Source organism: Taurulus bubalis (assembly GCF_910589615.1).
Source record: "Taurulus bubalis genome assembly, chromosome: 10".
Taxonomy (NCBI): Eukaryota; Metazoa; Chordata; class Actinopteri; order Perciformes; family Cottidae; genus Taurulus; species Taurulus bubalis.
In genome coordinates, this window is record NC_136598.1 from 25125555 (window position 1) to 25151023 (window position 25469).

Sequence of the window (25469 nt, forward strand, 5' to 3'; positions counted from 1 at the left end):
AGCTTCTCTCAGCTACTATACTTTTAACTTTATAATTCCCTGATGGTGATCTGTCTGATGCCTTTATTATTATTATGTTTTCTAGTGAAACCCTCTGAATGTGCATGTTTGACTCTTTTTTTAAACTTTTTTTATGGTAAAATGTCATTTTTCATATTCATTTTGTATATTAATATTTTTTTATTATTATAACAAGTCACCATCTATGTCTGTAGAGTCAAACATGAGGATTTGTGATGCAATAAATATGAGTTTTACCTCCTCAAAGAATAATTCATGAAACCTTTTCATAATGATTCATACAGGTCACTCCATTGGTCAGAGGGATCAAAGCGGTCATGTGACTCAGTCCAACTAGTTTGACCTGAAAGACCTTTTCTACTTTAACTTAAATCCTGACAGAGTTTCAGTTCTCAGTGCGTTTCTGCTCAGAAATAAACAACCAGAATGATAATAATAATAATAATAATAATAATAATAATAATAATAATAATAATAATGATGAAGGTAATTGGACTGACGTGACGCAGAATGAGATCTCATGCCTGTCGCCTCTCATCTCCTCCACCTGCGTCTCATAGAAACACAACGACAACACAGCAACACCTGGAGGAAGGATAACAACATGTTTAGCTTCTAGTTTAACAATAACAACAACTTAAAGCTGTATTTATTTATTACATCGCAGCATGACAATAAGTTACATCAACACGTTAAAAAAAGTATGGCTTTTATTAAAGCTACGATCTTTAATAATTTTAGCACACCCGTTTAATCGCGGGTTCCTGAACGCATCACTACCTTCAGAAGAGAAAGCCCAGTGGCCTTCCTGGGCTTCCGTAGAACATGGTGGACGACGACTCGCTCCCTAGAAATAAATGGTTATTTCTAAAACATGACGATTCTTCGTTTCGGGAGATTAAACACAGATTAAAACATACTTCGGAATATTATTTTTAATACAGAATAACCCCGCCCCCCTGTTATTAAAGGCACAATGCAGTGTGCCTTTAATAACAGTGATTTAGAGGAGGATAAACAAGAGCCATTCTTAGGCGATTCCATTCATTGTAGAGTGTAAACATATTAATGAGTGCAGCTTTAAACGAAGGCCAACTGTTGTCTTTAAAAACTCAGTGTCGTCTTGTGTGACGGGTTAATGATGCTTCCACCCAGAGGAGTGTTCTGTCACTTTAAAACATGGTCGCCTTTAATGGGAAGTCATCCTTCACATTTTGACTTTACTGCTAAACAAGGACACTCCGGTTAACGTTGTTTGTTCATATCTCTGGTTCATAGTTGGACGTAAGTAAGAGTATAAATATTACCGTAAAAGTCGGGTTACAAGCCGCTACTACCTCCGGTCAGTGTCCCGCTGTAGCTAGCTAGGAGCAGCGATAACTAGCACTGCTACTAGCTCCCCGCTGCTGCTAGCTCCCCGCTGCCGCTGCTACTGTCCGAGTCCCCTCTGCCCAAGCCGGGTGTAGAGCCGGGGCTGGTCCCTACCTTTGGTGGTTGTCGGGGAGCTAGCGGAAGTTAGCGCGGAACTAGCATGAGCGCCAGCTGGCTACAGCGGGGAGCAAATGGGGACAATGACCGAAGGTAGTAGCGGCGTATTACCCGACTTTTACGGTAGTTACATAAAATTCAGTATTTACATTCACATAAGTGAAAAATAATGCACGTGAAAGTAAATGCAAATGGTTCTTCTTCTTTGGCCCGAGCTCTGTGGGTGGAGCGGGTCGTCCCTTAACCACGAGGTTGGCGGTTCGATCCCCGGCTCCTGCTGTCCTCATGTGTCCTGGAGCCAGACGCTGAAGCCAGGGTCGCGCTTCCGTCGCTCCGCTGCTCCTGAATGCTCACAGCGCTCTACTTAACCAATGAACTTGTTTCGCTCATTAAGCTTCTTTTTGTTATTAATGCATTGCACTCTTCACCCGTTGCAGTCCAGATGCTCTCCACTCGTTCACACACACACGGCAAACCACAGTATGACGGAGTGTGTGTGTGTGTGTGAGGAAGCAACAGACGGATGGACTTTTTCCCCTTTTAATGGTTCCAGAACATTTAACAGTTACCTGCATTGTTCCAACACCTGGTGAGTGTTGGTGTCATTGGCTGAGGAGCTAAACCAGTTAGCTTCAACAGCTAGCACGGCTACAGGCTTAACGTTGTCGTCTTTATGCCTTTATATTTGTTATCTGTTGTTTTTTTCTGCAGTCTTTAGGTTTGCATGCACTTTGTTATGCAACTGCAATGCATTGTGGAACTTAAAGATCATCTCTTTTCAGTTGTCGAGGTTTAGTTACTGAGGCATCAGGGCTTGAAATACATGCATGTTATAGTGCACGTTACATTTGAGCTGTCCGTGTCGTTTTCAGCTCGATTGCGTCCAATAAAACCGGCCTAAAAAAATGCGGGAGAAGGAAAGGACAAATATTCTTCGGTGCATGTAATGTTCAAAGACACATGCACAGAGGAAATACAAGTATTTGAAGCCTTGGGTAGATTTAATTTGGGTATTAGGCTTAAAGTCCATTTTTCTTTGTATTTTTTTGGCCTTCCGGTGCCATGAAGAGTTCGGTGACTAGATGAACTTGTGTGAACATCATTGTTTTGGTGCTGTGTTCGCGTCCCGCTGGGAGAATCAGTGGAACACACAAACAACACACAAACAACTCCAGGTGTTTCCCAGCTGTCGCTGAGGGGAAGAAGAGGACCGACAGCTGCAGGAGAGAGAACCCAGAAGACCGGAACAAAGTCATCTCCCACAAAGTCACTGTTAAAATCGCATTTATTCATCCCTGATATACAAAACAATGGTTCATTTTATTATATATATATTTTTTTTTTTTCCCGTGTGAAAAATAGCTCTGGGTTTTGTTCAGCTCAGTCTGGTTTGGCCCTCGGACTGAAGGAAGGAGAGAACTGATCAGAGAAGAGGTTTCCCAGAAGCCTGAGCAGCACCTTCGGGTGCAAACAGTGTTTAACTTTAAATATCTTCACGCCGACTCCCGTGAGACTCGGACAGCTTTTATTGAGACTTTTGTGAAACCTCCCCTCCCCCAAAACATCCCTTCAGTCCTCATCCACAGACGTCTTTTGACACTTTTCAGGTTTCTTTACAAAAATAAGGTTATCTTGCATTCATGTCATCAATTAAAAGTGGGTTACAAAGTGAGATGAACAACAGTTATTGCACAAATTGATTACCTACAAGTGGATCATCCATAAAAAAAATAAAAAAATCATTTTGTACAACTTCTACTTTGATTATTACAGACTAATAAATATGCGATCTAGCTCGGCCAACGACGTCTGCAGAGGGAGAATAAAATGAATACAAATAAAAATGGATGAAAAGCACAGACGTATGAATCAGACGAGTGGATCTCAGTCGGTCGCTGACATGTCCGTGAGTGAAAAGTGCCTCGTCGGCAGAAGACGACGACGGATCCGAACGCGTGCGGGTGGGCTGCTCGTCCCCGCTGATGACGAAGAGGAGTCGATGAAGGCACTTGTGGAATGAAGGTGTCACCAGACAGACCGCATGCTGGTCACCATTAGTGTTATTTGCGCTTTACATATCATTTCCGATGATGTCAAAATATTTAAAAAAACAAAAACATACAAGACATTATCTCTTCGAAATCATCAAATGTGAAAAATAATTCCACAAATACCATTAAACCTCCCGCCACCACACAACATCTCTTTCAAAAAGAGATCAGTCAACAATTTAAGATTGGTTAAGACGCTAAATTATGATTTTTTTAATATTACAGGAGTGATGTTAAATATATTAATCTTTGCTAAAACCCCAATCCCACAGTTCAAAAAAATCAAGTGACAGATAAAGATGAATGGAAGACGCCGATAATGTAGAAGTATAAAATGAGATATTTGTAAATACATAAAACACACAGGCACGAGATGGCAGACAACATTCACTATTCATTTCTGTCAAGCTTTTGTTTTTGGTACATTTTGATCATATATATATATATTTAAAAAACAAAGCCCTCACATGCACTCTCACATGCAAAGCCGTGCTGTTCTAGTGGTGTTTTACTTAAAAGCCCATGCGATGCGTCGATGGAGCTGCGTGTACACGCGTGTGTGTGTGTTTAAGGCATCAAACAGCCCAGCAGGCTCTGCAGGTAGACGTGGAGAGCCTGGTCCCCCCAAAAAAACCTTAAATAAAAGAGTTTTTTTTATTAAAAAAGGAGTGCGTCTGAAAGGACGTCGGTCAGTAGTGGAAAAGACGGAGAGGAAAAACAAATCAATGCAGAGAGCGCGCTGACGAGCCTCCAGCATTATGGGTCCACATGAATTATTAAATACACAGTACTTATACATTATCTGTCATGTCAGACTTGCTCGCTGAGTCAGAAAGCAACGCGGCGGCCATTAATCATTCATCCGCTGCGGCTCGGTCCACTCCGTCCGGGCCGGAGCGATGATTAAGTTATGACTGCGGAGGTATATATCGGGTAAAAGAAGAGGTGCATTTTAATAAGTGGTTATTCTACAGTTTGGGTCCATGCACCCAGTTATGGATTTTTACTTTAGTGTTTTTACTGGATCATGCTTCAGTTTAAGCGTGCTTTTTGTTCTACATTAATCAAGCTGATCCGGCTCTCGTATGGCCATCTGGTTGCTGTGTACATGTTGAGCCTGGACTATGACATCATATATCTGAAAGGGGGTCTCGTAATGGAGGTAAGCTAACATGGCGACCACAGGTGGATTGATGAGGGCGCCCAGGTAATGATGTCTTCATTCTTTCAGCCATCTATTTGCTACTTGGTGAAGGGGGAGTGTACAATATGTCATCTAAAGAGGCTTGGCTACACAGGAGTGTACGTTATGTCATCTGAAGGGGCGTGGCTACACAGGAGTGTACGTTATGTCATCTGAAGGGGCGTGGCTACACAGGAGTGTACATTATGTCATCTGAAGGGGCGTGGCTACACAGGAGTGTACATTATGTCATCTGAAGGGGCGTGGCTACACAGGTGTAAAGGGGGAATGTACTTTGTCATCTGAAGGGGCGTGGCTACACAGGAGTGTACTTTATGTCATCTGAAGGGGCGTGGCTACACAGGTGTAAAGGGGGAATGTACTTTGTCATCTGAAGGGGAGTGGCTACACAGGTGTAAAGGGGAGGCTACGTTATGTCATCTGAAGGGGCGTGGCTACACAGGTGTAAAGGGGAGGCTACGTTATGTCATCTGAAGGGGCGTGGCTACACAGGTGTAAAGGGGGAGTGTACATTATGTCATCTAAAGGGGCGTGGCTACACAGGTGTATGGGGGAGTGTATGTTATGTAATTTGAAGGGGCGTGGCTACACAGGTGTAAAGGGGGAGTCTACATTATGTCATCTAAAGGGGCGTGGCTACACAGGTGTGAAGGAGGAGTGTACGTTATGTCATTTGAAAGGCCAACAGGCACGTCTGCTTGCATAGACTGTATTTCGCAATCTGACCATTAAGGACTCGGGAGTGAAGCGATGGGAAGACTGGGGGAAAAAAAGAGGTATAATGGAAACAGGAAAGGCATCCGCCCCCCTGTAGTCCAGTGCTCGTCAGTGTCATGTAACACACAAAATGGCGCCGTGGAGAATTCCAGTTAAACCCAGACCACCTGATCAGTCAGAATAAAATGATTCAAGCTGCTAAAGAAATGTGTTCCAAAGGCAATACAAACAAAAAAAATGCGTATAAGAAATGTTGCTACCTCCCTCCTCACGCACATTCTCTCATGTCACACACTCACACACACACTCAAGTGGAAGACTCGTTCAAAAAGACTTTTGCAGAAGCTGCAAAACTTTGATCTCAACTCAAAAGATACACAAGCTAAACAAAGTCTGCTAAAAAAACTAAACAATCCCTTTTTTTTGATAAAAAAACTAAACAAGATTTCAACCCATCACCCGGTCCCTCGTTGGATTCAACCAACATAAGTCGCCCCGCCCCCCAAAAAATTTAATCCACATTCGCTCTGCTGTGGGTTCCCGAGGGTGAGTGGAGGGTGAGGTGAGGTCCTCTCCCTTGCGGAGTGTCTGGCTCGGTCAGTGCAAGACTCCACTGGGAGCACTGGTTTGGTCCATGAAGCAAAAGGGGAAAGAGGAGCAGACGAGCAGAGAAATGAGGAGTTACAGAAGATGCTAGCAGTACGACTCTTTCCAGAATTAGATATTGATCCCTGAGGATTTTCTAGCATTTTCGTGGCTTTAGGAGATTAAACATCTCAAGCGCCTCCTCCTCCTCCTCCTCTTCCTCTACCTGCTCTTCCTCCTCTTTCCCCTCACTGGGATTTCTCATCGGACTCGGAGGGCGTGTGCTCGCGGGGCAGCGACAGGCTCTTGTGGCGGTCCCACAGCTTGTGGAGCTCCGTGGCCTCGTTCTCGCTGCTGCTGGTGCCGCTGTCCCGGAAGCTGGCTAGCGGGGGGCGCACCTTCACGCCCTTCACCGTCACGGAGCCCTCGATGGCTTTGCGAAGCTGGACGGGACAAAGACGAGAGAGAGCTCAAGTTGGGACACTCGTGCAGTTCACACAGCAATTGATATGCCTTAACCAACCAAATTCAGACTTTTAAGAGTCCGTTGAGTCGTTTGTGACTCCAACATTAAATATACAAGTAGCACGTTGTAGACCAAGCCAACACAGGTGGGCTGATGGATTGCTGCAATGTCCGGCTAAACTTACATACGCTGTAAAATACAACACAACATAAGAGGGGGTTCATTCATCATCTATTATCTACAGACTATCTACCAGCTACCTACTATCTACCGACTATCTAACTACAAGCTACCGACTATCTAACTACTAGCTATCTACCAGCTACCTAGTATCTACCGACTATCTACCGACTATCTACCTACTATCTAACTACTATCTACCATCTAACTACTATCTACCGACTATCTACCTACTATCTACCTACTAGCTACCGACTATCTAACTACTAGCTACCGACTATCTACCTACTATCTACCTACTATCTAACTACTAGCAACCAACTATCTACCTACTATCTAACTACTAGCTACCGACTATCTACCTACTATCTACCTACTAGCTACCGACTATCTACCTACTATCTAACTACTAGCTACCGACTATCTACCTACTATCTAACTACTATCTACCGACTTTCTACCTACTAGCTAACTACTATCAAACTACTAGCTACCAATTATCTAACTACTAGCTACCTACTATCTAACTACTATCTACCTACTATCTATCTACTAGCTATCTACTATCTACCTACTATCTAACGACTATCTACCTACTATCTACCTACTATCTACCTACTATCAACCGACTATCTACCTACTATCTAACTACTAGCTACCGACTATCTACCTACTATCTAACTACTAGCTACCGACTATCTACCTACTATCTACCTACTAGCTACCTACTAGCTACCGACTATCTACCGACTATCTAACTACTAGCTACCGACTATCTACCTACTATCTACCTACCGACTATCTAACTACTATCTACCGACTATCTACCTACTAGCTACCGACTATCTACCTACTATCTACCTACTATCTACCTACCGACTATCTAACTACTATCTGCCGACTATCTACCTACTATCTAACTACTATCTAACTACTAGCAACCGACTATCTACCTACTAGCTACCGACTATCTACCTACTAGCTACCGACTATCTACCTACTATCTAACTACTAGCTACCGACTATCTACCTACTATCTACCTACTATCTAACTACTAGCAACCGACTATCTACCTACTATCTACCTACTATCTACCTACCGACTATCTAACTACTAGCTACCGACTATCTACCGACTATCTACCTACTATCTAACTACTAGCTACCGACTATCTACCTACTATCTAACTACAAGCTACCGACTATCTACCTACTATCTAACTACTAGCTACCGACTATCTACCTACTATCTAACTACTAGCTACCGACTATCTACCTACTATCTACCTACTAGCTACCGAGTATCTACCTACTATCTACCTACTATCTAACTACTAGCTACCGACTATCTACCTACTATCTAACTACTAGCTACCGACGATCTACCGACTATCTAACTACTAGCTACCGACTATCTACCTACTATCTAACTACTAGCTACCGACTATCTAACTACTATCTACCGACTTTCTACCTACTAGCTAACTACTATCAAACTACTAGCTACCAATTATCTAACTACTAGCTACCTACTATCTAACTACTATCTACCTACTATCTATCTACTAGCTACCGACTATCTACCTACTATCTAACGACTATCTACCGACGATCTACCTACTATCTACCTACTATCTAACTAATAGCTACCGACTATCTACCTACTATCTAACTACTAGCTACCGACTATCTACCTACTATCTAACTACTATCTACCGACTATCTACCTACTATCTACCTACTAGCTACCGACTATCTAACTACTAGCTACCGACTATCTACCTACTATCTACCTACTAGCTACCGACTATCTACCTACTATCTACCGACTATCTATCTACTATCTAACTACTAGCTACCGACTATCTATCTACTATCTAACTACTATCTAACTACTATCTAACTACTAGCAACCGACTATCTACCTACTATCTAACTACTAGCTACCGACTATCTACCTACTAGCTACCGACTATCTACCTACTATCTAACTACTAGCTACCGACTATCTACCTACTATCTAACTACTAGCAAACGACTATCTACCTACTATCTAACTACTAGCTACCGACTATCTACCTACTATCTAACTACTAGCTAGCGACTATCTACCTACTATCTAACTACTAGCTACCGACTATCTACCTACTATCTAACTACTATCTAACTACTAGCTACCGACTATCTACCTACTATCTACCTACTATCTAACTACTATCTACCGACTATCTACCTACTATCTAACTACTATCTAACTACTAGCTACCGACTAGCTACCGACTATCTACCGACTATCTAACTACTAGCTACCGACTATCTACCGACTATCTACCTACTATCTACCTACTATCTAACTACTATCTACCGACTATCTACCTACTATCTAACTACTAGCTACCGACTATCTACCTACTATCTACCTACTAGCTACCGACTATCTACCTACTATCTACCTACTATCTAACTACTAGCTATCGACTATCTACCTACTATCTACCTACTATCTACCTACTATCTAACTACTAGCTACCTACTATTACTCTACTCTATTATTGAGTTTTTCTATCTGGTCGGGCGACGTTTGTAAATTGGCCGACAGGGTGAAGGATTTGGGTGCTACAGATCCTGCACTGAGAATGCATGCTGCAGGGTGGAAAATAATGCACTATAAACACACGCAAACACACGCAAACACACACAAACACACACAAACACACACAAACACACACAAACGTCCCCATGCGGACGGCGAGGCTGTGATATAACAGCGTGTCCGTGTGACAGACAAGGCTTTATCTGCCAGAGCCGGCTTTCTTTGTGTCTGCTGGTGGAACGCAGAACAAAAAGCCTAAATGTCAGAGACAGGCAAGCAGCGATCCTCTCACACCACTTCCTGGCCAATTCACAAAGAGAGGTTTTTTCTTTTCTTCTTCAGTTGTTTGTGAGGCAGGCGAGGGATGGAGAGAGAGAGAGAGAGAGAGAGAGAGATGGGGCCAGAGAACAGACAGAGAGACAATAGATAGAGACAGCAATATTAAGCAGCCTTTAGTCTGTCACAGTGCATAACAGGCAGAGGGAGGAGGACTGCTTTGTGTGTGTGTGTGTGTGTGTGTGTGTGTGTGTATATGACAGTGATTTTACAATTATGAAAGCACAAAATCTGCAGCTTGTGTAAACGATAACAGTCACGACTTCTTCTTTTCTTTTTTTTAAACATGCGAATATACGGTTCACAGTTTAAGATGCACATGGTATTAAAACCACTACATTCAGTGAAGGAATATGCACAACAGTAATAACACAAAAACAACACATCGTAAACAGTCAAACGCCCCGTGATGAGACGCTCACCTCCTTGAGGGAAACCACTCCGATGAGGCGCCCGATGCTGGTGACGTAGGCGTGGTCGAGGCCCAGCAGGGAGAAGATGGTGTGTGTCTGCAGAGGGGGAATAAAACAGAACATGGAAACAATCAGAGAAACACACACACACACACACACACACACACACACACACACACACACACGCTGTGCTGCTTCTTCTACATTAAATAGAAAACGAGGCAAATGCAGCGTTGACTTCCATTATCCAACGTTGGATCACAACGGATTCATTAAGTGAGTTTCTAGCCGCTCGTTTCTTAAAACAGGAAATAACGATTGGATTGTTGGATACCGGTTCATACCGGTTTCACTACATAGTGGAGTTAGAACACACGGATGGCGACGACACTGCTGATGGTTCTCATCGCAGGAAACTTTGATGAATATTGCAATAAAAGCAGAATTTCTCTCACTTCATGCTGCTGTCTTTTTGGTAAACTTTGTTTTTAAAAAAAGGTCCAGTGTAAATAAAGTTATTATTATTATAATATGGTTTAGCAGGGATGTGTGTGGAACTCTACGTGCACATCGGAGTCTCCACTAATGGGATTCGACCGCACATTAACCCGTGACAGCTGTTTCATGAATGGGGTCAGACGCAGGTTAAAGATGTTGAAGAGTCTCTTGTGAGAAAAAGGGATATAAATGTCTAGACCAATTTTTAATAATAGAGTCAAGTCAATCTCATCATTTACATGGGAGACGTTACTTTAAACATCGAGGTGTAATGTGTTCAATATCCTCCTTAAAGTGGACGGACGGCCGTCAAACTATTCAACATTAATTGCTTTTGTAGTTGATGAAAGTGGAATCACAGAGCGACCATGTCTTTATGATCACATCCTACGTTGATTCATTGTAAACGTGGGTTCTCTCATGCCTCCATGACCCTGTTTTGCTCTATTTATACTCTGCTGCAGAATCGGCTCCGTATCGGCTGCTGCAGGACTCCATCATTAAAGTTTCATTTAATCTCATCTCCACTATGTAGGGTCGCTATGCGGCTCAAAGCAAACGAAGCGAGGGGTCAGGAAACTGCGGCGGCTGCGGATTAGAAAGGTTGCAGGATTGACGCCAGCTGGTTGTTTGTTCCGGACCCTTTCGTGTTTTTTTTTGCTTTGCCAGAATGGACATTTGGGACCTCGGATATTGATCCAAGCTGAAACGGAAGCTGGGCCAAGAAAACGTCTGTTAAGTGATTTTCTTTTGAAGTCGCAGGAGGAACCGGCATCACCTTCGACGCAGCCCGTGATTAAAAGTGCTGCAAACGGCTTTTTACAATCACTTGATCCTCTGTAGTGTGAGACAGGGATCTGGTGTATTGAGTTATCACATCTGATGTGGCAAAGAATACACTGTGGGTTATACCAACATTCCTAAAGACACCACAACATATTGCCACTTACACTTTCTTGACATCTTCACTCTTGATATTTCAGTATGATGGAGGTGAAGGGTTTAAAATGTTTGGAGGATTAGTTTGGCGTTTTGGGAAAAGCCTTTTAAAGACAGCTACTCTGCAGCTCACTAGCTAACATGTTTTATCTCTACATACATTGTGGTTCATCAGGGAGTTAGAGGGGATCAAATAAATGAGATACAAAGTGTTTTTGAGGTGAGTTTGCTGGATTTTTTGAGAGTGGTATTAATCGCTTTATCTAACTCTCAGTTATAGCTTTAAAGGAAATCCAACTAGTCCTTTAAAAGCTAAGTTTACATTCATTTGAGTCGAACAAAGTCCAGAGTGTCTTGGACATTGATTACAAAAAGAGACTTTTAGGTTTTAATTGTTTTAACCACGGTATTTATTTTGTCAAAGACATCCAGAAAAGCTTCATAAGTTCTTCTCTTTTCTGAAAATATATACGACCACTTCCTCAAATGTCCAAAACCCAAACCACTGACTGCAGAGACGTCTTCGTCTTGTATTTATTCCCAAAAAGTGATTTGTCCCACGAGCCAAGAAGAAGAAGAAGAAGAACAACAACAACAACAGCATGAGATACATGGTCGCCAGATCCAGAGAGGCCGAGCAAGAAAGTAGGACAAGACGTAGAGAGAACACACACACACACGATGACACACACACACACACACGATGACACACACACACACACACACACACACACACAGGTGGCAGCGAGCGGTGTTTAATATGCTGGAGGAGGTTGTGCGTGGTATTGGCTTTTGGGAGTGAGCAGCGGAGGGAGATGGATTGGTGCAGGATCCCTCTCTTAAATGTTGGAAGAGTGTTCACGCAGAGAGAGAGAGAGAGAGAGAGAGCGAGAGAGAGAGAGAGCGAGAGAATCATTATGAATGGGGTGCTGCCACAGCTGCTGGCAAGAGAGTCAGTGTGTGTGTGTGTGTGTGTGTGTGTGTTTTGGAGACAGAGCCTCTTTCAGGATGCCGCAGTGAGTAAATTAAATCAACACGGGCATTAAAGAGCTGAAGCTCCTCTCGCTGCTCTTTCACTCCGCCATTAAAGACGCCACTGGGAGCACTGGGAGCACTGGGAGTACTGGGAGTACTGGGAGCACTGGGAGCACTGGACCTCTGCTTGTGGCGTCGCCTCAAGACGTTGGCCCGCTCTCTGGTTTAATACTTAATCTAAGTAACACTACATGACGACATCTTGGAGCTTAGTGGGACTAAAAGATGACCTTTTACATATTCTTATGCTTATACATCATTTTATTGTGTCTTTCATTTATTATTAGACTTGTGTACTTGTTCTTAACTGTTTTTAAATAGGCTTAAAAAAATAATATTTGGGCCGAGGACGGTTATTGTTATTATTATTATTATTGTGTTTGTAACTAAATATTTCCTTTGTTTGGATTTTGTATTAAAATAAATAGAAAGTAAAAAGGTGTCTGTTTACTGCCTTCTAATTAATGATATATCCTGCAGTGCAATAAGATTTCTTTCACCTGTTTTTTGTTAGTTTGATCTTCGATTTATTTTCACCATTTTCAAACAAATATGAGCTTCTGTTTCTTTCACATGTTCTGTAAAGATGGACAAATAAACCTGCTCTCCCCAAATCAATTAATAAGTGCCGATGCAATTGTTCCCATAGTTGAAGCACTTGTTGTGCACCGGGAATACCACTCTAAATTCAGAGACACACACACACACACACACACACACACACACAGCTGTGTTTGCAATCAGACCTTGTGCAGCGACGTGCGCTCCACCAGCTGGAAGGGGGCGGGGTCGATCTTGCAGTTGCTGAAGTTGACCTGCTCGTCAAGCTGCCGCTCCTCCCACTCGGAAATCTGCAAAAACACACCAACGAAGAAGAGGAGGAGGAGGAAGAGGAGGAGGAGGGGGTTTGAGGAATTAGAGATGAAAAGAGGACGATACTCTCTCGACAAAACTTTTTGTGAGTGACAGCGTGCGCCGAGGAGACGTCTTCATGCCGCCGATCAGCAGGCGGAGGCATCGCATGCAACAAATCACGCCTCCGATAGACGATCAATGAGCCGCTCTGAGCGACTCCATCAATCACAGCGGCGGCGGGAGAGGAAGGTGAGCGGCGAACCAGAGGGAGGAAGACGTAGAGGCGGCCTGAGGAGGGTGAGGAATGTGTGGCTGACAGACAGGAAATGAGAGGCGCTGTTGATGGATGAATTATGAATGATGTCATATCCAAAAATATAGGGCCACGGGGTAATCGGGCCCGTCTGGGGGATATTGAGGAATCGGGGGCCAGTTCTGTCAAGAAGTGATGTCATCGAGTGTACGATGAGATTCCAGAGAGCTGATTTAAAGGATTCAGTGTGTGTCAAAGCCTGATATATATATATATGAGCCATAAAAAAACAAAATATATATATTAAGAACCCCACCAATGAGCCACACTGTTCCTCTATGAGCATATACTTCTATACAACCTGAGGAGTCGCCCCCATGGTGGTCAGGAGAGAGAATGCAGCTTTAACACATGAAGCATAGACTTCTATACAACCAGAGGAGTCGCCCCCTGGTGGTTAGTAGAGAGAATGCAGCTTTAACACATGAAGCACATACTTCTATACAACCTGAGGAGTCGCCCCCATGGTGGTCAGGAGAGAGAATGCAGCTTTAACACATGAAGCATAGACTTCTATACAACCAGAGGAGTCGCCCCCTGGTGGTTAGTAGAGAGAATGCAGCTTTAACACATGAAGCATATACTTCTATACAACCAGAGGAGTCGCCCCCTGGTGGTCAGGAGAGAGAATGCAGCTTTAACACATGAAGCCCAGACTTCTATACAACCAGAGGAGTCGCCCCCTGCTAGTCAGGAGAGAGAATGCAGCTTCAACACATGAAGTATAGACTTCTATACAACCAGAGGAGTCGCCCTTTAACACATCGAGCATATACTTCTATACAACCGGAGGAGTCGCCCCCTGGTGGTCAGGAGAGAGAATGCAGCTTTAACACATGAAGCCCAGACTTCTATACAACCAGAGCAGTCACCCCCTGCTAGTCAGGAGAGAGAATGCAGCTTCAACACATGAAGCATAGACTTCTATACAACCAGAGGAGTCGCCCACTGGTGGTTATTGTAGAGAATGCAGCTGTAACACATAGCATATACTTCTATACAACCAGAGGAGTTGCCCCCGGTGGTCAGGAGAGAGAATGCAGCTTTAACACATGAAGCATAGACTTCTATACAACCAGAGGAGTCGCCCACTGGTGGCCAGGAGAGAGAATGCAGGTTCTGGTGGTAAGTTGTGTGTTCATGTTGCGTGACCCTCTCACCTCTCTGATAGTCATGTCGTCCTCCACGTCAACGTCGTCCTGCAGACAAGAAGCGGCAGGAAAGCCGTCAGCAGGCGACACAAAGACATTCAGTGAACACACACGGTGACACGAGGAACACAAACACACACAAGATGTAAACAAATCGTACACAACAAAAACACCTATAAGTACTTTTCCAGGGCGCACAGAAGGTGAGACGACATATCATCGGCGGTGCGGCGCCGCCTGGAGACAGATGGGCGGAGAGGGGATGTGCGGCTAGAGGAGCGACTACAGTGCGTTTAATGAGAGCGGGGGATGTGATGTATGACACGCCGGAGCGGGTGATCGTTAGAGTGATGGATCTGCGGCTGACGGGCCGGAGTCGAACCGGCAAACCTCGAGCACCGAGAATACTGTAGATGAACGAGTGTGTGTGTGTGTGTGTGTGTGAACGTCACCGCAGGGTGTGTGTGTTTGATGGGCTGTGAAATATGATTTCAAAGTGTTTAGTCATGTGCTTGAGTACAGGTATTTACTTTCTCCGGGTTGAAAGCTGTGTGTGTGTGTGTGTTTGTGTGTGTGTGTGTGTGTGTGTGTGTGTGTTAAAGAGAGAGAGAGAAAGGCAGAGCGAGTGTGACCCAGGGGCTGATGGGAGCTCTTAGCTCATTTATCCCCATCGCTGCGGTCGCCGACCTGTTGGTAACCCTAGCAACTGTTGCTGCGGGGTAGAAAGAGGTGCCCTACTGTAGCATTATGCAAGCAGAGGCCACACACACACACACACACACACACACACACACACACACACACACCCGGCTGTCTCACTGATCGTTCTGCTCGTCACTCTGAATGTCGCCAAGACACGCTGGTGTTCCCGGGGTAAAATGTAAACTAGAGACAAATGGAGAGATCAAATCACTTCTGTGTGTGTGTGTGTGTGTGTGTGTGTGTGTGTGTGTGTGTGTTTGAAGAAGAAGAAGATGAGAGAGAGAGGTTGGACTGTGAATGCAAAATAGGTGCTTTCCGAGAGATTAGCCGTTCTATTAAGAGAGCAAATCTCTGCTTCTGGAGACATGAGTTAAGGCAGAAGTGTGTGTGTGTGTGTGTGCGAAGTGGGAGTCAACTTTGTGAGTCTGCGAGCGACTGACAGTGAAATCAAAGCGAGCATGTGGGCATATTTAAATGAGATTTAACTGTGTGTGTGTGTGTGTGTGTGTGTGTGTGTGTGTGTGTGTGTGTGTGTGTGCAGAGGCATGCGAGAGGCTCCAGAGTGCTGACAAAAGGCCGATGAAGCTGTATTGCTGGCTGTTTCCATGACCAGACAAAGATTAGAAAGGTCCGCCGCTCTTCCCTCCCTCCATCCCTCCTTTCCTTTCCTCCCTCCCTCCTCTCTCCATCCCTCCTTTCCTTTCCTCCCTCCCTCCTCTCTCCATCCCTCCTTTCCTTTCCTCCCTCCTGTCGGCAGCTATACATCTTTCCTTTCTTTCCATCCAGCGAGCCAATCGCCCAATCAGTGGCAACCATCCAAGACTGGTCCAGCGGGGAACACACACACACACACACACACACACACACACACACACACACACACACACACACACACACACACACACACACACACTGTATAAGTTCTGAGTTCAATGAAAAGAGTTGCTTTGTTTATTTCTCTTTATCGAGTAAATCTGGATAAGAGGCTCCGCCCCCTCCTTCCCCTCTCACACAGACAGAAGGGTATTGGCTTCCTTTACACTTTCCCTTTTAGCCGAAGGGGAAGGCTTAGCGCCGTCGTCCGCTCATCTAAATCCAAAATCTGCTTCTTCTTTTAAAAAAAGGGGGTCGGGTTTAGAAGTTTCAATCTCTTGACTTTCTGCTGCTAACACGGCGGAGCGGAGCACAAAGAGGGATTTCTTCTTGCACGTGCGTTCATTGACCGCAGAGGAACTCACACACCAGCTACACACACACTACACACACCAACTACACACACACAAAGTAGATTACCGAGAGCCTGGTGTCAATACTGAAAAATCCCATGTCCAACTTCTACAAAGGCTCCAACGGCTTCTCTGAATACGTTTTACTTCCTCAAAAGCAAAAGCAAAAAGTTTCTCCAAAACCAATTTCCCGGTTGCTAAATCACCCAACCTGCTACTTGGTCGATTGGTTTAGGGTAAGAATAAATTGGTTTTTGGGGGAATATTAATTTCGTTATCACACTAAACGAGGTGAAATGAGGAAAAAGAAAAAACGAGAGCCGAGCTAGCATGCTAATGCTTCAGCTAGCATGGCAAATAGTTCAAAGTACAGTTTTGAAGGTATTTAGTGATACAATTAAGAATCGGACAAACACGATGTTTGACCCGGCGACAGCAGATCACAGGGGGACCATGAATAGGTTTTGACATAAATAAATCACCAAAGTCACGAGGATGCACTGTCTGGGGACCATGAATATCTCTGCCCATCTTTGGTGCAAATGCATCAAGTGTAAAGTTTGAGATTCACCACAAGAATGTATCCTCAGGGGAATATGAAGATGAATATCTGCCGCAAATTTCACGACAGTCCGTGTGATAGCTTCCAAGATGTTTTACTCGGATCCACAAATGTGTCACGGGATCACACCAGAGTCAGTGGGATGTATCCTCTGGGAACCATGAATGTCTTTGCAAGACATTGTGACGAAAAAAGGCAAAAGACAACTACGTGCTATGTAAACAACAATGTAGCAACAACGTAGCAACAATGTAGTAACAATGTAGCAACTGCGCCCCACTAAATGCTGCAAAAGGGAAACATTGTAGCAATAGTTAATAATCCCTCATGTGCGGGCAGTTAATTTAGCTCATAGCCTGTAGATGATATTACTGCCTTATTTGCATATCTTGATTTCGACGACAGACTTAACACAAATGTGCAATAGCGTCATTAATGACTTTGTGGGGCGATAAGTGGGCGGGGCTGTGAAAACGATGCGATAACAGCCCACGTTAGTGACCGCCCTCATTGTTCGGGAAACTCACAGAGTTCTTCACGACGTTTTTGGTTCTTCCACTGATGCGAGGAGTTCCTCACCGTCCTAAAGAATCTGATACGGAGCAAACAAATCAATTCACCAAACAAATTACCGCCGGTACTTTGCTGGTCTTCTTCCAGATGAGTTCCCTCTGCCGCTGCATATCTGCTCTGTGTCGTCTGAAAGGATTCAGGAAATGAAAACTTCATCCCGTCCTCTGAATCTTCCTCCTATCAGATAACCAAAGGACACTTTCAATGGACTCGCTCGTCTTTGTTCTACAACTTATAACCTGCTCTGAAAGTGGGAACACTTGACCCCTAATAATCGTAATAATCGACTCATTGTGAAAAAGAATAAAACAACTTGCTGTATGGTTCTTGAAATATGGTGTCCGAGCTTTTCTTTTTCAGTCCAATAAAGATCATCGATCTTCTGTTACTCTATTAGCAAACGGCTGGAAGCCAGCGGTACTCGTCCTCGTAGATCCAGCGCAGTGTTCTACATCGTGAATGAATAATACAATTTATATATATAATAAAAACAGGATCTTTTGTGCAGACTGGAGGCTACACATTGTCTTTTTCTTGGCCAAGTCTTCTTCTTCACTCCCGAGTTCTAGGAGTGTCAAAACTAATGTTTTACCCAATTGGGTTCCACCATTAAAAACTTAAAGAACACTTTAAGTTTCGTAACGGTCAAAGTGGTCGCTTGGAAACGTTTGTGGTGTCGTCAAATCAAAAGCAACTGACTATATTAAGAGAGTAAAGCTGTAAAATAACACCTGGAAATAATAGTCTGAGCTAAATGACACACATATTACTGATACATCAGGATTTTAGCTTGTTTATATATGCGAGCACGGAGAAACGTTGGTGTTCATGTAGTATTCAGAATGAGTGGAAAAATATCCATTCATGTTCACCTACACCGGTGATTCTGTCAAGAGTTGCAAGAGTCAGATGGTCCTAAGTTACACAAATATTCCATTATCTCTTTAATGACTCAGTTTATTCATTTTACACTGCATATATTTTGCATTTTTGCACCTTCTTCATTGTTTAATTTTCTTAAAGTTAAGAAGCTCTGCTGTTTTGTTGTATATATTGAGTATTTTTCATACCTAATATTTGTGTGTCTTCTATGTAACTTTGCTTGCTGCTGCCACAAACAATAAAGTATCTCTATCTCCCTATCTATCCATCTCTCTCACATGGCAGCTGCTGGATGTGAATATTTACCTTGTAGGGAATAGTTTGTGTGTCTGTTTTAATGTCGTGATGCGTGAATCTACACCGAAGCTAATTTAGAACGTGCTAAAAACTGGTGCATCTCTATGCCGATGACACGCCGATATATTTTAGCACTTAAGCCGCTCATCGCGGGATGTCCCGACATGCTGTGTAGCCGGATTTCAACGACACTGACGTGAGTGTAATTGTCCTCGGCAGACGAGTCTCCAGCTGTCACGCCGACTCGGCTCATTATCTCCCTGCGTCACAGATAATTGTGAAACTCTGCTGTTATTTGTCATAATAACGCTGGATAAACACTGCAGGAAAAGATTGATTCGATCAAATCATCCCTCTTAAGTCATATCTATCTATCTGTTCCATAAAGAAAAGCAGTTTCTTCCTTCTCCCGGGTCTTTTTCCTAATTTTCTCACAACTGCAACTTGTCGGTTCTCTCTTGCATCATGTGTGTGTGTGTGTGTTCCTATGCAAGTGTGCATGTCAAGAAAGACACACATTCTCCAACGATCTAAAGAAACAAAAGAGAAAGAAGAGCACAAAGAAATAACGAGGGAGAGGCGAGAAGCCCCAAAAAAAGAAAACGAGCCCACAAACCATGATAAATAAAGCATGAAGGCATCACGAAGACGCAAGAACGGGGGGAGAAAATAATGAGAAAAACAGCCAGGAGAGACCGAGAGGCCGAGCGGCATCATTTCTCTGCAACAGACTGATGTCATTTACCCTGCATCAATATTTCACAGCCTGGATGGAAGGAGAGGAGGAGGAGGAGGAGGGGGTGACAGACGACAGAGATGCAGAACGGGGAGGAGGGCTTTGGAAAAGTGGGAAAGATGGACGAAGAGCAACGAAGCGGAGCTGCAGAGATTAAACCCCACAACCCACAAAAAAAAAGGGAGGAGGAATAACTTGATTTCTCTTCCGCCGCCGGTGGGTGTTACTCACAAAATTAACCATTTGCTCGTCCAGATTGTTGCCTCTATGCACGGATACGCCGCTGATTGTTGATAATAACTCCTAATGGCTGTTAATAATAACTCCTAATGACAGGGACAACAGGCGCACTGCACACGCATGGAGCTACACAGGTTCATTGCTAATTAGCTCGCTGCAAGGCAGTAATGGCTAACATGCCTCCAGGCCCACTTAACACATCCCCCAAAAAAATGCGCCGCGCCGCTAATGCGCCATCTGTCCCGGCGCTGACCGTGCAGCACGCGGCTCACGGACGCGCTCAAACGCACCCCTGCACCTTATTAAATTACAACCGGCAGCAGATGAGGGCCATTGGAAACCTGCCCGGTCCATCAATTCATGATAAACACTAAAAAAACAACTAAAAAGTAGAAGAATATTTATATTTCATGAGAGGAAATAAAGGAGTAAGAAGATCCAGTGCATGAAGGTGGATAAAGGGCTGCAATAATACCGTGTTTTTTTATAATGCAGGTTTCATTTAAACTATTTTAGGTGATACTTCCGTTCCCTTCATGCTGAATGTGAAATAATATCTCATGGAGGTTGTGTCTCTTTCTAAATTAAAATGAGCAAGTGTGTGACTGCATGTTTACTGAGGGAATACATCCAGTGAGAAGTGGGGTCACTTTCTCATATACTTCTATACAACCAGAGGAGTCGCTTCCTGGTGGTCAGGTGAGAGAATGCAAGTTTTAACACATGAAGCATATACTTCTATACAACCGGAGGAGTCGCCCCCTGGTGGTCAGGTGAGAGAATGCAAGTTTTAACACATGAAGCATATACTTCTATACAACCAGAGGAGTCGCCCCCTGGTGGTCAGGTGAGAGAATGCAAGTTTTAACACATGAAGCATATACTTCTATACAACCAGAGGAGTCGTCCCCTGGTGGTCAGGAGAGAGAATGCAGCTTTAACACATGAAGCATAGACTTCTATACAACCAGAGGAGTCGCACCCTGGTGGTCAGGAGAGAGAATGCATGTACTTCTGCATTGGGTCGCGTCGGCAGAACCGGAGCATAGGTTTAGTAGATGTCATCTACATTTGCTCTCATAGCTGTTATTGATAATGTCCACTGTAGCCTAAATCATTTATAAACTATGTGGAAGGAAAAAGGTGCATAAATAGCAACAAGAAGAAATCACTGTTAAAAAGAAAACATCAGACGGATGTTATATCCGCTCTGTCAGGACTCTTTTTCCTATGTATGTACAGGATCAGTGCAGCATGCTGCGGTGAATCCATAACCAGATCCTTTATGCTTTTGGGAATTTCGGCTAAAAAGAAGAACTGTTGTGTAACCGTTACGGCCTTTTGAAAAGGGGGTTTTAAAACACCGACCTGTAATGGGACAATGAAGCAGCGTAAACGTGCCTCAGAAAACAAAACGTCGCCGCTGTAAATGTGTGAAACTAGTTCCACTTGGTTGTGATTCATCTTTTGCATCACCACAGAAGAAGAAACGTGATTTAGTTTGGGTCTTTTTGCTGCCACACGACTCAACTTGAGCTCCGTGGTGTGAAACCGACGCCTCAGGATTCACACTTTTCACGCCACCCAATGAAAAGACAACCGTCTCTCACGGCGCCGTTTCTAATTTTGTACTTTTTTCGTCGGGTTTCTCAAAGGCTCGTCTGCCTCCCGCTCTTCCTCGTGCAGCAGGGGTTGTGTTGAGGAACCAAAGGGCAGAACTTTTGGAGCAGTGCATGATTTTGGAGCACAATTAAGATTAAGACTTCCCGGTGCAACCCGTGGGGTTTGCACATGATAGCTGGAGAACGAGCCGCTCGAGAATGATTAAATATGTTCAGACTTCAATAATCGCCACTGACATGTGAAACTAATGGAGCTCCTTATTGCCTCAAGTATAAACCATTAATGCTGCTAATACAGTTACAACTCACACAATAATGACGGGGATATGAAAGAAGAATAGTGTGTTCTTGCATCATAAATTACATTCAAGGGGGTGTTTTTGGGGATAAAGACACATTTCCATTGAAGTCTCTGTTAACGTGATGATGATGAAGATTAATCTTGCAAAACTTTTGTCCCCTTGGAAACTACTGGGGATATTTAAAGCCAATAAAATAATAGAAATACAATATCTGTATAAAACCAAAAGGTTTAATGCAACGCTCATTTTAGAAGCCGTTCTTGGAAACTATAGCGTGAAACTATAATGCAGTAACACATCTTCATTCTTAAGGAAATGAATAAAAACATCTGATGATTTAAAGTATTCATCTTCTCTTCCAGGTGCATTTTCATTTCTCAATGCACTCTGAACACAAGGGGCAATTATTGTGTGTGAGCGAGCTTTGAGTCTCATTTAGAATTTGGGGAGGTGGTGCACCTTGTGGCCAAAATGAGTATTACAAAAATGTAAAAATAAAATAAAAATAATAACTTGTCAAAACTTTTTTTCACAGATAAATAAAAAGTAACTTTTTTTACAGATAAATAAAAAGTATCTTTTTTTTCACAGATAAATAAAAAGTTACTTTATTTACTCTTTTCTTTTACAGATAAATAAAAAGTTACTTTTTTTTCACTTGTTTTCAAAGATAAATGAAAATTAACTATTTTTCACAGATAAATAAAAAGTTAATTTTTTTACTTGTTTTCACAAATACATAAAAAGTAACTTTTTTTCTCCCCAGGCACAACTATTCCCACCCATTTCAGACCAAAACAAGAATCAGGAACCTAGAAAGATGATCCTAAAGTCTGGACGGTGGCATTGAATCAATCAATGAAATCATATTTCGTGTAAAAGATGATCAAGTCTTAGCGAGTTTAAAACGTGGTGTCATATCTGGCTCTGCATCGTGACACTTGATTGGAAACACACATGTTCAGCAGAGACGTGGACCACATGCTCACCCCGTGGAAGCTCCTTAAGCTGGGCGGAGGCTCCTAGTGAATGGAATGACATCACATGGTGACGGGTGGAAAAAAAACAATCTCATGACGACTTGTAAACTCAACGTGAGAAGAGATGGATTACGAATAAATCACTGATGCTGATGAACGGACGAAGACGAGCGTCTGAACGCACGATCAATAAATCAGTCCATCCGTCATGCAACGCTGGATGTTCTCACATCATTTTGTCTCCATTTGGTAATCAGGCGCTCGCTCCATTGATTGTCATGCAGCGCCGCCGGTAATTGGACAGCGGGCCCTCGTCCCAGTTTGTGGGGATATTGTGTTCCCCTCCATACATCCCAGCTCTTCCTCATGCATCATCATTTCATCGCTGTCAATCAAAAGACCTGCCGGCTCCTAATGAAGAGGCACGAGGCTCCCGGCTGGATATTGAACGCCGCTCATGCACATGTTGGAACACGCCCCGCTCCCCAGTCGACCCGCCCACATCTCTTTCATCCATTACGGCGAATGCTCTGGGCTCTGGTCCCTCCGGGGTCATAAGGCCCGCCCTGTGAGGCCGTCACTGATTGGACCCCTCGGTGATGAGGCTGATGATGACAGCTCAGCATGCTTTGGTTGAACAGCCTCGTCCTTGCAGACCACTTGACCGCGAGTGAACCACTTCTTGATTTTTAAAATGGCGGTAAGTAGTTTGACCAGATGAAAAGTTGCTTTCTTCAGCGTGTCCTTGAGTTTGATAAAAGACTATGAAGCTTTTGGGAATTTAAGAACGGCCAAATTGAGTTTACAAATGGCTTCCAAAAGTTAAAGGAAAAGGATGAGAAACAATTTACAAAAAAATAAGCTTTTTTGATTGAGAAAACTTAGAAAGAAACTTCACAATTTCATGGTTATACCATATATTGCATCTGTATTTATGAAAATGTATTTCCTAATGTCTTAAAACCAGCCTGAAAAACTAGATTTCACTTTAAAAATCTACAATATAAACACTTTGCATCACTGTTGAGAAATTAAAACTCCAGTGGTCAACAGGTGGTTAAAGGTGCTACATTTCTCTTTGAATTCGTCACACGTTCGGTCTAAATTACTGCTTATTAACTTGCATTATCTTGTGTTTTTACCATTATTTTCTATTTGTTACCCTTTACTACATGCAATAGGCTTCACATTATGTAAAGTATTCCTATTTGCACAAAATAAAAAGGACCTAAATATGAACTGGTGACCATACGGTGAAAACAAGTCCTCTAGAAACAACATGTTAAGCTCGTTTCAGACATTCGTTTCCTCCATAATGGTCATAAGGTCACAATTAGGAAAGCACGCTGTTGGAATAGCCAATTAGCAGTAGTGGTGTTCCAGCTGTCAACTGTTCTCGATAACCTCGACTGACCTTGAGACCAATGAGAAGAGGTTAGGATGATCCTAGCCAATCACGTGAGCAGCTAGAGGCAGTGACAGGTCAGTGGGCGGGGCTACAGGTAGCACAAGGAGGAGGCTGTTCAACACTTTATTTTTTGGGGGGGGCACGATGGCGCAGACCGGCTGAGTCCCGGGTCTCGGTCCATCGGCGCTTTGGGGGATTAGCCCTGTGATGGAACGGCGGCGTGACAAATCGGTTGATTTTGGCTGATGGACCTGTTGCCGGGCGGATTCCGGGCCCCGATCGATTGGCTCTTACCACTACGGATATCCGGACCCGTTTGGACGGCCTCCTGAACTCAGGAGACACGGGGCTCTCCACGTTGTTGTTTTTCTTTTTTCCGGAGACAAACACACAACGTTAACAACAACCTCTGCGGCAGTTTGGGAAAATAAAAAAAACCTTTTCCTTTGCAACGACACTTTGACGTGACCGAACCTCTCTGCAGCTGGAGGGGGAAAAATAATTGAGAACTTGTTTTCTCTATGAAACAAGCCATTAGCAGGGAAGAGATGTTGTTTTTAAAGCCTTGCAGGATGCGAGGCGGAGACTAAATGAAAAAGGTTTTATATTGAGGATGACTAAGATACTGAGTGTGTGTGTGTGTGTGTGTGTGTGTGTGTGTGTGTGTGTGTGTGTGGGAGGTACTGTACTCTAGAGCGTGAAGGACTGTATGTGAGAGATAGCATAGGACTGTGTGGGCGTGCACAATGTGTGAACGACAGCATGTGAGCCGCCGTGTGTGTGTGTGTGTGTGTGTGTGTGTCTTACCTCGAGGCCTTCTGTCTCTGGACTGGCACAGAACAGGTTCTTTAAAGCGATGCCCGAATTATCCTGTGGGACTGAAAGAGAGAGAGAGAGAGAGAGAGAGAGAGAGAGAGAGTGTTACCACACGCGTGTTATAAACCTCGTGTGTGTGTGACGCTCTCGTGACACTGCATTACAGATGAAGACGTCGGTACGCGTGCACAGCGCTCGATTTGGGGAAAACAGATTGCTTTGTGCCTTTTTCAATTAGGATGGTCGTAATCAGTCAGTCCTAAAATAGGTTTTCATCA

At 43.6% G+C, this 25469-nt stretch overlaps 1 protein-coding gene across 1 annotated transcript in view; it reads right to left on the reverse strand.

The window, feature by feature from the left end:
* Positions 1–6314: 6314 nt before the first annotated feature.
* The window catches only part of LOC306742429 (chloride channel protein 2-like), a gene marked incomplete at both ends in the record, with an annotated part of 110743 nt that continues 91588 nt past the window's right edge, over positions 6315–25469 (reverse strand). The window contains 7 exons of the mRNA XM_079224811.1: positions 6315–6509; positions 10064–10150; positions 13273–13377; positions 14855–14893; positions 22977–23009; positions 24670–24744; positions 25183–25253. Of these exons, the coding sequence (XP_079080937.1) occupies positions 6315–6509; positions 10064–10150; positions 13273–13377; positions 14855–14893; positions 22977–23009; positions 24670–24744; positions 25183–25253 (605 nt within the window). The remainder of the gene's footprint in view (positions 6510–10063; positions 10151–13272; positions 13378–14854; positions 14894–22976; positions 23010–24669; positions 24745–25182; positions 25254–25469) is intronic.